This window comes from Ostrinia nubilalis, chromosome 16 (assembly GCF_963855985.1).
Source record: "Ostrinia nubilalis chromosome 16, ilOstNubi1.1, whole genome shotgun sequence".
Lineage (NCBI taxonomy): Eukaryota > Metazoa > Arthropoda > Insecta > Lepidoptera > Crambidae > Ostrinia > Ostrinia nubilalis.
This window is the reverse complement of record NC_087103.1, coordinates 7064872-7076968: the sequence shown is the minus strand read 5'-3', so window position 1 is coordinate 7076968 and position 12097 is coordinate 7064872. Positions and strand designations below refer to the sequence as shown.

The 12097-nt window shown below is 34.8% G+C and overlaps 1 protein-coding gene across 1 annotated transcript in view; it reads right to left on the bottom strand.

The window, feature by feature from the left end:
- Positions 1-12097, bottom strand: part of LOC135079475 (A disintegrin and metalloproteinase with thrombospondin motifs 7) — a 72561-nt gene that overhangs the window by 26944 nt on the left and 33520 nt on the right. The window contains exons 4-6 of the mRNA XM_063974132.1: positions 8017-8179; positions 311-922; positions 55-228 (exon numbers count right to left, since the gene is read on the bottom strand). Coding sequence (XP_063830202.1) covers positions 55-228; positions 311-922; positions 8017-8179 — 949 coding nt within the window. The remainder of the gene's footprint in view (positions 1-54; positions 229-310; positions 923-8016; positions 8180-12097) is intronic.

Below are 12097 nucleotides of genomic sequence, written 5' to 3'. Positions count from 1 at the left end.
TTAAAGAATAGGTACTGGTTAGAAGGTAATTTTTAATCTTTTACGAGTACGTACCATGTTCATAATGGTAAGGAGATAAGTCTCTATGTTGTCTTCGTCGTGAAAGTCAGTCATGGACTTATCTGCTACCAGCAACACTTCTACATGGCGAGGCTTGCTCACTGACCGTGTTGGCCGTCTCTGCCTTCTGGGGTTGCCGCGACGATAGTTGCTGTTGTAATGATTGTTCTAGAACAACAAAGACATGTGTTAAAATCGTCAACTGCCAGCAATTAGAACCTTGTGTGGTGATGATGACATGAAAACTTACCCTATTTTGTCCTTTATTTTTATGTTGCTCAAGCTCATGATGATCCATGTCTTTGGTCTTCCACTGGTAAGGCGGCTGCTTCGTGGCGCAATTCTTTGATCGCCTACGTCTGTTTCGTCTATTTTTTACTCGTCGCAATCTCATATCATTGTTGATTTTTTTTCGGTTCCCGTTCTTTAATGCTGAGTTCTGTTCCACTGACTTGCTCTCTACTGAAATACTTTTAGACATTGCTTGCAATCGTCGTTGTTCCATTCGTAGCTTGGCTTGATGACTTCTGTACTCGGTAGGATTTCTTCTCATCGCTTCTAAGCGTCTTCGCCTTTCCTCCAAATACTCTCGCCGACGACGATCCATCGCTAGTCTATCCCTTCTTGCCGTGTCATAATACTTGTTTGGCTGATTTTGTGTGTATTTATTACTGCTAAATCTTTGAGTAGGTCTATCGGAATGTGTTCTCGTATCTACTTCTCTTTTGCCTCTATGAGTGCCTTGTTGCATCAGAGCAGATCTTTTATAAATGACATGAGGCCGTCCTTGCGAACTATCAGAAGATATTTGATTGGACGGTTCAATCCAATACTCCCCGTGTTCTGTTCGTAGAAGGCCTGCCTGTGAACAAAGATACATTGCGTGATTTATCGGAGAAACATCTGGATTGTTTTATCGAGTTTGTTGTGGTTACTTAAGCCCTTCTCTGACAAAACGCACAATATTTCATACTTAGCTTGCAGTTACATTTGTTGTCGGGTTTGTTCGTATTACGTGTAATTTATAGCGTGTACCTGTCAGCAAAGGGCCGTTTGTCTCGTTAGCGCTACATTTCCAAGACGCGAATTTCCCGCTATTTTGATAAACTTAATTGACGCATTGTCATCTATGTTTTCCAACGGAAATGAGTTAACATAAAATGGTGTTAGATTTTATCTGATCTTATGAAGCTTAAATTGATATTCTATTTACTGAATTGAATCAATTTATGTGTTAATTTAGAGTCGATAAATTTTGAAAGTTTAAATTGATTGCTTCTTACTTCTTACATGCATTTGAACATTTTCTCTATGCAAAATTCATTATACTGTAAAAGTATAACCTCGAGGTATGAAAAGGTTTGCAAAAATTGTTTTCAAAGTAACATTGAATGGCAAAACGTCCATTGAGTGGCAAACCGGTCTGGGCAGTTGTGGGTCAACAAATCTGCCGTCTGTTTGCTGGTAACTAGATAAATTGATTGATAACGAACCTGCGGCGGCTTTGCGCGAAATCTAATGGAAACTATTCCATCTGGGCAGATATCTTGATAAGCTTACCGCGCGCCCGATTGTACACAAGCATGATTTATGTACGATATTAAACTGCATTTCCCGATTATAAAATCGATTTCACTTTTGAGATAGCTCTTGCGAATTTAGTTCACATCCGCTTAATTGTTAACTTGAAGGTTTTATTGTACAAGTATTTGTTGCTTTAAGGCATGCAGTCAAAGTCAATATTCAAAGAAGTCAAGCCATAACTAATGGTGCTAATGTTGTTAGCGGCTATAACGTTTGCAATTTGTTTGTCTGGGCCAATATTAGCTAATATTATTGGTTTCATCAACAATAGCAGTAGTTTTATGTTATAAGGAATTAATGGCACCCAGATACAATGGCTAAGGTGATCTTATCTCTAGAGTCATATATCTTTTCTTGGTCGTGGTGGCGATCTTTTTGTGGGAGTAAAATCAATCTTAAATCTAAGAAACTGAACAGGAATAGTGTTTTGGGTCAATCACATAAATATTAGTAATACCAATATGCGTGTAGTCGCAAGTCATATCGTTACAATGAAGGCGTGTGGCCAGCCAGTCTGCCGATGCCGCCGACCTTGCAGAGTGGAAGGCCCGCGAGAGTGTGAGAATATTTTAGCAGACGACTTTCTATTACCCAATACTTATTTTTGAATCGAATCGAATTCTTAACCGGCATGACGATGATGACGATGTATGCAATTGGATACGCTATGATTCGATAATGGTCGATATCGATAAAAAGAATGCTGGTTTACTATTAACGCAGTTCCTAACGATATTAAAATACCGTCGGAAGTTCCACGCCCGCATACCTAGTGATTGATAAGTCGACCGTATATTAAAAATAGAATTCATTAATTTGGAATGATAAAAACTAATAACCCCGACCAAGGTCACCGATTATAATAATTGGCACCAATGTGGGCGCATAGGACCAATTATACAAAACTTTCGATAGAATCTTAAAGCTAATATAGAGCATAAACTAATACATATAGAAGCGCCTACCATAGCAGGCATACAATGAAGGAAAACGTAAAAGAAATATTTATCTGTAACAGAAGCCAAGGAAAACATTACAAACAAGTAAGAAGGAATTTTTGTAATATTGTGTAATTCAAATTATACTGTTTTATAAAGGACCTACTTAATGAAATTAAACTAGTTAACATAACCTTAATGACATGAAGACAAAAAATAAAATAATTATTGTTCTGTGTATGATCTCGAAATAATAAGAACGTAGGAATGGGCAATGGCAATAATGAAATTAAATAAAATTCATTTAAAATTATTACATTATGCAAATACGTAGTGTCTTCTCGCGATGCTCATGAAATCGATTAATTTTTTATTATACGATGCTTATAATCCGGCTTTGCTTATCTTTTGATCTTAATATTATTGGCATTGTTTTACCAGGCCCGTTCTGCCCACACTTTGTTTTTTGAATGCTCAAGGGCAATTACAATCAAATTTTTTGCTATAAGTTTAGTGGTTGCATCGAACGTAACATCCTCTATAAACCTTGTTTTATGCGAAAATTGCGAAATTAACACTCATTGTTTTATGTGGCCATCAATATAAATGTAAGGCGTTTAAATTAGCTTCACAATTCAATAAATCTTAAGAAGCAAAACATTACATCATAGATGTCTTCTTAGCAAAATTGCAAAGTTCTGTTAAAATGTGCCATGATGACTAACCTCACTAATATTTGATGTCTTTTATTTTTACATGCATGTGCAGGCCATTGATTCCATCATTATCTAAAATTGACCCTTGCTCCTGAGTTGATTCGAAAATAATTTGCCAAAAGCTGTGTTTATAAAAAAAAAAAAAAAGATAAACGACCATCAACAAAAATGGCGATGTGTATTTTTAACGAACGCCTTTTTCAATTAATTCCTTTTCGGATTCGCATCTTAATTATAGCTATAACTGAACAAAAAAGGGTGAATGCCGCGGTATTAATGCATATGCAACAAAATAGAAGAGTGTGTTTGATTAATGGATCTTGACGTACCCACACATGGGAGGAAGGGTTGTCCAAAACCAGAAAATATTTTTTGTTTTATGTTCATGATGGGTACACATAATATTTTCAGTTATACATACATCAATACTCGTAATTGCTTAGTCCAAAAAGTGGTAGAGCTTGTTCCATAGAAAACAATGTAACATAGCATTAATATTTACATCTCATCATACTGATCTATGTACTAATAAGTACATATTTTCAAACGGCGGGATTTGAACCTACGCCTGCCTGACACTGACGTTGTATGCGAACCAACAGGATCAGTGGCCGTCTCTACATAAATATTGACACATCGAGCAAGTGACTTATATTATAATCGACCCATAAATAAAAATATTAGATGTAGTATTTTTAAATCGGCGTGTTATGAACCATTTAATCAATAATACATATTTATCACGATTATATTAGGCCATAAAACTGGAAAATACACTATGAAAAATGCAGTTTATGAACGTCATATTCTAAATTTTCCTTATTGACCGATTTTTTTATTGAAACGAGGAAAAGGATTAATGTAAGATCATTTTATGGTTAATTTGGAGTTCTTCAGGGAATATACTTAGTTCTTTATTTGGCTAGTAGCAACCCTGTGACATCTCATTCAGCTGCTCAAGTCCATTCATGTTAGTTGACGCGGTATTCATGGGATGTTTGCTGTTAGATGTGTGATCTTTGGAGCGTCCGTCACAGCGAATACAAAGTGTTCAGATGTGCATCGATGTATGTAACGAACGTTAAGTATATTATTTTTAGCTTTCGGAGAAGGACAGAGTTGTATTTATTACGTGCAAAAAGTATCGCCTAATCTGTGCAAAAAAGCAGGCAACATTTGAATTAAAAAAAGAATGCCCATTTTAACTTAATTAAGCTGTAAAACAAGACGAACGCCTAGTTTATCAGGCACCATAATAGCCAATAATAATAGCTGTAGACTGTAATTAAGCGAAATAATTGTTAGATAATATCAGTTTTTTTGCATACATTAATTAACGTACACGTGACATAATATGACCAGTTACAAATGGGTGTGATTTAAATAAATTATCCTTATGCCATCATTGCTGGACGCGGGCTTATGTTCTTTTAATCGAGTGTTTCGGTTAATTTATTTAATATTCGGCTCGGAGCTTACACTGTGGTCACGCACTTAATTAATCAGTCGGTCATTTTATACTTATAAACATGCGAATAAAAATATTCATAAGTACCAATATTCGATTTGAGCACCACACTACGAGTAGAATGTTACTCTTATTAAATTGAATGAACATCTTTCATTTCCATAAATAAATGGCGCGGTATCATCCTTTACTGTTATAACATTATACTCTTGTCGCTTTTGATTAAATGCTTATAATTAAAAGAGATTTATTTTAAGGAGAAAAAAAGATTTGTTTCATTCCTACCGCCCACAGGCGTAGTTAGGTCATAATTCTTTTTTGTGAAGCCGAATTATATTTTAGATAATGTTACATTGATCGATCACCAACATCTTCGAACACGCGCCACTGTTAATTAATACTTTTGTGTCATAACACAAAAACTATTAGCTCCGGTCAATCGGCAGGTGACGCCCACTTTTTGTCTAATTATTTGCATATGCAGATATATTTTGACTATTGTATAACAAGCGCGCTAATTTTTATCACGATATCACCTGTCAGTAAACTGGAAATACGAAACTTGGTGTAGGTTTTGATTGATGTCGATTACCTATATAGCATATCAAAATGGCGAAACTATAAAATATAAATTATAGCGATCAATAAATATATATTTCTAGACACAACTTTTTCGCAAGTGAAATCGTCAATTTTCTACAATTTCTGCCATCGCAGTCGTGAATATGTTATAATATTTTATAGGCTATAAATAAAGTTTGACGGCTAATCAACGGAAATCGATCAATCTATTTATGATTGAAAAATAGTATGCTATCTATGAATGACCGACAAGTTTCACTTTCTTTGACCGGAAGACGCTGCGGTGTTTTATCATCACGACTCATAAATTTTATGTGATTAATGATGTGGTATCGGAATATATGTTACTGTTCCTAGTAAAGTATCTTTTTAAGGGCACTGAACAAGTTTGAAAAATGTAGGTACTGTCATTACTTCGATTCCAATCTTCACATTCTAAAGTATCATATGAAGAAAAATTATCATATAAAATTGAAAATTTTAATTACTTAAAATGCACCGGTACCCTTTGCGCAGGTCCATTCTTTATTAGCCGTTTATATTGCAATATGTATCTTTAAAATTGATGAGATTTAACGATAATATCGATATGATTCTTGTCTTAATGCAAAGCGTCTAAAGCTCAATGTTATCAAACCTCCATTTGTTAAGGCCGTATAATGGAAGTTTTTATTACATTATTATTTTACAATATGAGCAATTATAATTTGCTTAACCTACAGGTTGCCCATTAGTATCATCTGCGTACTATTACGTTTGACCTTGTTCCTTTATAATCTCTGGCTGTGATTTATCTTTTAGTCCGTTTATTTATAACTGACAATAAAATTAACGAGTTCTTCTTGCGATCACAAAAAGTTTAGTCTTCTGGCTACAAATGCATAGTCTGGGTGGTCTATGCACTTTTTATTGTTAGGATTTGAATTTCCGGAATGTTCTTTTTCCTCAAATAAAATCATACAAAGTAACATATTCCTTTTATGTGTGGATGAAATACCCAAAATTAGTAAAATAGAGGTTCTTTTTCCCAAATTAGAAAAATATAACCTACGCTATGTAAATAAATACGAACCATTGCAGTGTATTAATTACTCATTATATCTAAAAACACTGATTCTTCGGATGGAGCCCGTTCAATCGCAGACCTTTGGTTTTACAAGTTAAGGGCGATTGTTTTACGTTACGCTTTATGAGTCCATTGCCAAGTAAACCAAAGGACAATGTTCTTTCTCCATACATTGTTCGCCGTTAGATCAACAGTGCCGAAAAAATACTTTCTAGGTTCTAAATGACACAAATCTTTATGTAAGAACAATTATTCCTGGCGGACCAATTCTATAAACTTATTGATAGCAATATTGTTATCATAACCTCTTACTTACTAGTATTGTATTATAATATTGTATGCACATCGATTTGGGAGATGTTCTGTATTGTAGTTGTCGCAGCCAAATTGTATTATAATATTGGACGGGTTTTGGAAATAGCTCGGCGTTCCACTTTTATCATTTACTTACTTACATTTTGCACGTAAATAAATAACATGAATCCTATGTTTACTTTCCACTCTTGACATTTAACACGTGACTTACCAAACTAACTATCTCCATGGTTACCGTCTTAGTCTATGCATGACTAGGGATTGAACAACTTTTAATTGAATATTATTAACAATTCTCGATAATTTTTATCGATTGAAAAATATTCGGTATTTGAATCGAAAGGTATATTCAATTTTATCAATATCAAAATATTCAATTTTAATAATAAAATAAATATTATTTACTACCACCTATGAAATGTTCTGAAAATTGCCTGGAGCGCTCCCCCAATCCTGGGTTTTCCCTTTCCAAACTGAGAGGACATCATTTTGGTTCTATCGATACATTATAAAGGTAGGTACTTAATATTTGAAATGTATTACCAATTATTGTTATAAGCATTTTGAGTGAATAAAACTTTCAATTCTATTAGAACTTTAGACATTTCTCTCACTTTAAGCGGCATTGGATTTTTCATCGGATTTTGAAACTGTTACAGATATATTAAAGATGATCCCATATTTATGTCATTGTCAATATCAGTATTATGATCACAATTCTTTTTATTTTATTCATGACCTTTTAGACCAGTTGGACACATTAGATAGCTTCTTGTAGTATCGTGCAATATATTTTTAACTTTTAATTAAAATCTAGTCATACTGTAGCAATTTGGACGATTTATTTTATTTACAAGATCGGTATCTTATTGTCTATGATGACCGCAATCAACATCACTATTACGTGGATTCCTAACAATGAAGTACGGCATTGCCTTGTGCCGATTTTACATAGATTTTATCGACACAAATTATGGAACTTCATAGGATATGGAGCAGGCCACGCCCTAAAATGTCCGGATGTCGTCATAGTATTATGGAATACATATAAAAGACTTTTATTATTTCATTTTCTAATCCTCAAGTGTCCATTACAATCTAATTAATATTTATGTATTCAAAAAGTAAGAGATCAATTTTGATACTTTACTGCTGTGCCCAGGAATCTGAGGCCGTTTCTGACAATGTCCTTTATGTTGCTTATGACATAAATTAACTATTGAATGTATGAATTACTGAATAATGTATTGTATATTAGCTGACTCTATATGTATGTTTGCTACTTACAAGTCCATCGCACGCCGAGAGCGCGATGCTAGAGGCAGGCTGCCCCCGGATGGCGCCCGTATAGTGGCAGGCCGTGGCCTTAGGTTTCGGCCGCTCGCGCGTGCGCCCGCTGATCCTGTGCCGCTCTATGATCATCGCTGGTCCAACGAATGACACCGACGGCCTGTGAAAAAAAGTATTTCATGAATAAGTTGACAAAACAGTTTTGAGGCTGTTCCTTACAGGGTATGTTCGGCTATGATGTTCCGTTTCGGGCAGTACACCAGTAAGTGAGGAGAACTGACCGATCTTAGATTGTTTTTACATTACAAGCAAATGTTCTTTAGCCAGCCAGAGGACAGTTTCACCTTAAAACTTGTAATCCTATCTTTTTAAGATCTTTTATAGCTTTACTTTTATACTTAAGTACATGTTAGTCTCCTATAAGATCCATTCTTGGATGTAACATTATGTAAATTTTCCCACTGAAGGAGCGCCTTCACAGCATCAATTGAAAATACAAGAGGGCACAGACAAAAGAAAACACATAACATTTATTTATATCTATGGACAGTAAAATTTACGATATACAACGAAACTAAAGCTATAAAAATATACATTCGAACAGACAGTCTATTGGCTATTTTTGCAAACACTTAGGCTGAGTCAAGGGTCAGCGTTCAGCCTTCTGCCGTTTTACGAGGAAAGAACAGTTTTATAGTTGCGTTTGTAAATATTTATAAGGTTGATAATGTAGTATGGATTTTACATTTTTCTGAACTTAATATTTCCTTGATAATAATTATAATGAATGATTAATTGGAATTGTAGCAACCAAGAATCCAAACGTTGTTATGCAACACATAATGGCGTAAGCAAATATTTTCCTTATCAAAGATATGATTGTTAATATAAGTTGTTCAAGATTCCCCATTCACAGGATAACTTTATTTTACAGGCAACCAAAATGAATGTTATCTAGAAGGTAAGTTAGGTTTTTATACGTTAATTTCACGTTTAATTCCACACACTTTTTATTAGGGTTATTTTATTAATTTTAATCCTCGGGTTTCCCCGTAAATTACGACTTGATGTGTCAGTAAGAAGCACGAAACCCTTGTTTAATAAAATAAGATTTATTATTTACTTAAAATATTAAAAGTTTCAAAGTTTTTGTAAAATACACGAAAGTTATGAAAAGTCTTATTTTGAACTGAAATGTATTTATTGAATTATTTCTTACCTCAACGTTGAGGTATAGATAAAGAAGGATATATGATTTCAATAAGCCTCAATTTTCTCATTTCAATGCATAATGCTGAACATTGAAAAATGTGTATGGATAGCAATAAATCCAAGTCGGTTTAAGCGCATATCGGCCAAGGCATCTGTCCATAGCGTCGACCATAAAAAGTAGATTTCGCGCAGGCAGTCTGGCACACGGTCAAGATTTATCGAGCAGTACCACCGACGGCCTTAGATACCAAGAAATTGTGGAATGCTACAATTTATTAAGTAGAATCCTAAAAGGAAAATGACAGGCACTAGGCAGCCTTATTATGCTTTATTAGGAATTTGTAGGACCTTTTGTATGCTGTTGTATTCATATTCGTACAGTTAATTATATTTACTAAAGTTGATACTTATTACTCGTATATTTTTTTACATAATAATAATACATACCTACCTATGTGCCTGAGTAAATTGGTTTCTTAAAAAAATCTTAAACTGGGAAATAATTTTTCTTAGGTTTTTTAACGCAGAAAGAAAATTTCGTAGTTAGCACCTAATTAATTGGCGTTACGTCGGTAATCTAGCTCCAGACTGGCTACCGACAGACGAGCCGATCAGTGTTTGACTCTAGCACTGAAAACTTGTTAATAAAATATAAAGCAGACTCAAACTGCATTCTCCTACTAGAAGCTAGACACATAAACAATCTAGATTTTTAGCGATGAATTACGATGTAACTAGGGGCTTATATTTATTTTACATTTGGCTATATCCGCTCGTAGTCATTAAATATTTAAACTGTAGGCTGTGTGGGTAGTTTCAATCAATCTAGGAGCATTTGTTGCATTTATGTAAAACGAGCTAGAAGATAGAATTGTGTATATTTTGAGAGTTGTAAAGTTTTACAAGTTTATTCAACTCCCGCCAAGAGAAAGCGCGGCTAGCGATGGGTTTGTGATTTCAGAGTAACCTGCATGAATACTTGACATAGAAGCCTGTTTGGACAATGAGCCTTGGGCGGGGTGAACATCGGCTGTCGATCGGCAGCAAACACAACGGCGGCTAAGCACACAGATAAGGCTCATTATGGCAATTAGCGGAGGTAAACATGGCCGCCCCAGTTGGGTCGTGTTGACACAAATGTTGATACGCGCGGACGGATCACTGTCACCTATCTACCTATAAATTATTAACTACAACTTGTAAAGGATTGCTTCTGTACGTTGATCAGAAAAATAAAAATTTTCTTAGGGTCTATATATGGGATCAGTAAATAGACATGTTGACACCACCAATCAATTGACGTACTTTTTAAAACTGTCAAAACGAAATGCTCCCATAGATTTTGTATGGCACTACAAGCAAGTGACGTCACTATTTTGTCAACTCAAATAAACTACTTTTTTCAATTTACAATGCGACCAAAAATCGTAATTTAGGGTATTTACAGGTAATTTAAAACTAATTAAGTTTTTAAGACCAGAAAGAAGTGTCTTTTTAGAAAAGTTGTGTTTTCGAATTATTGGAGAATGGTGTCAAATAGTCCATTCAGTAAAATAAATTAATAAACATCTACACATAATAAGGGTCACTGTCCTGATTTTACTAAAGTGTTGACATTTCTCATAAAATTTTAATTCAGCCGTGAAGGTATTAGTAGCCTTGCGCTAATATTATGATTAGATAACATAAATAAATCGATTTCGTGTACAAATAAACCAGTTCAAATATTGAATCGATCCCACTTAGCTGTGTAAACTCGCCTTTGAAAGGAAGCCCGACGAGACGAGTTCCAGCTCATGAATAATATCAAATCCGATGATAATGGCACGTAATTGCAGTCTACACGTACGATGCTACAAATTTCTGACCGGCCCAATTAAGTTGTTTATTTTGAGAAAACTTTTTGTAACGATATCTCAGCCGTTCAATCATTCGAATGAACTACATTGCCATTTTACGGTTGTCTGTATCGTGTTAGAAATCATAACCATTCATCATGGGCGGAGTATAAAGCTGCTTATGTAACAATTTATGTAAAAGCGCGGTCGGACATTAAATGTAACGATTTAGAGCCTATACCTGTTAGTACCAATTAGGGTGGGTGTAACTTTTATAGTTGGTAATATCCTTATATGTATGGCTAGGCGACACCGGCGCTGCTGCAAGACCTCTACAAGATAACTGGACAATTACGACCTAACAGCCGCGATTAGCATGCTAATATCTATAAAGATAAAGCCAATAAGCGAATTAACCCTTAGAACCTCGTAGTATGGGTGTTTAGGACTGTGGTCATTATTTGACCTTGACCTTTTTCGTACGTGGAAGGATTTGAGGACAATTTACATGAAAATTCTTATTGGAAACGTAGATATAGTTATAAAATAACTATAAAAAGCTTATATTTTATGGTTTTTAATATAAAGGTACGTCAAGATCAAAGAAAGAACAAAAATATTAATGATTTGCGGTGTGACATCGTAACATTCAGTTCCAGCATCCTTTAAACTTATAAAATTATTTACAGCTTTTCTAAGAACCAAAAGGTATTTCAGACGCATATTTTACCTGTTGATTAAAAAATAAAGGACTAACTCAAAAAAATTAAAGGATTGCCTTACACAAAAAGCTATTGACTCGAGCAGACAGGATATCGCACACCTCGCGCAGTAACATGTTGAAGCAAACCACAAAATAAAGAAACTAAGTCTTGGTCCTTTTTCGAACTTTGCTTCAATGTTGGGTTCAGCAAGGGTTGGGTAGAGATTTAAGAATGGTCGTTGTCTTTGGCAAGTCTTGCACCCTATCCTAAAGGAATTGTCGACGAGACCATTACAATGAGAAAAATGTAAATTTCGATATAACT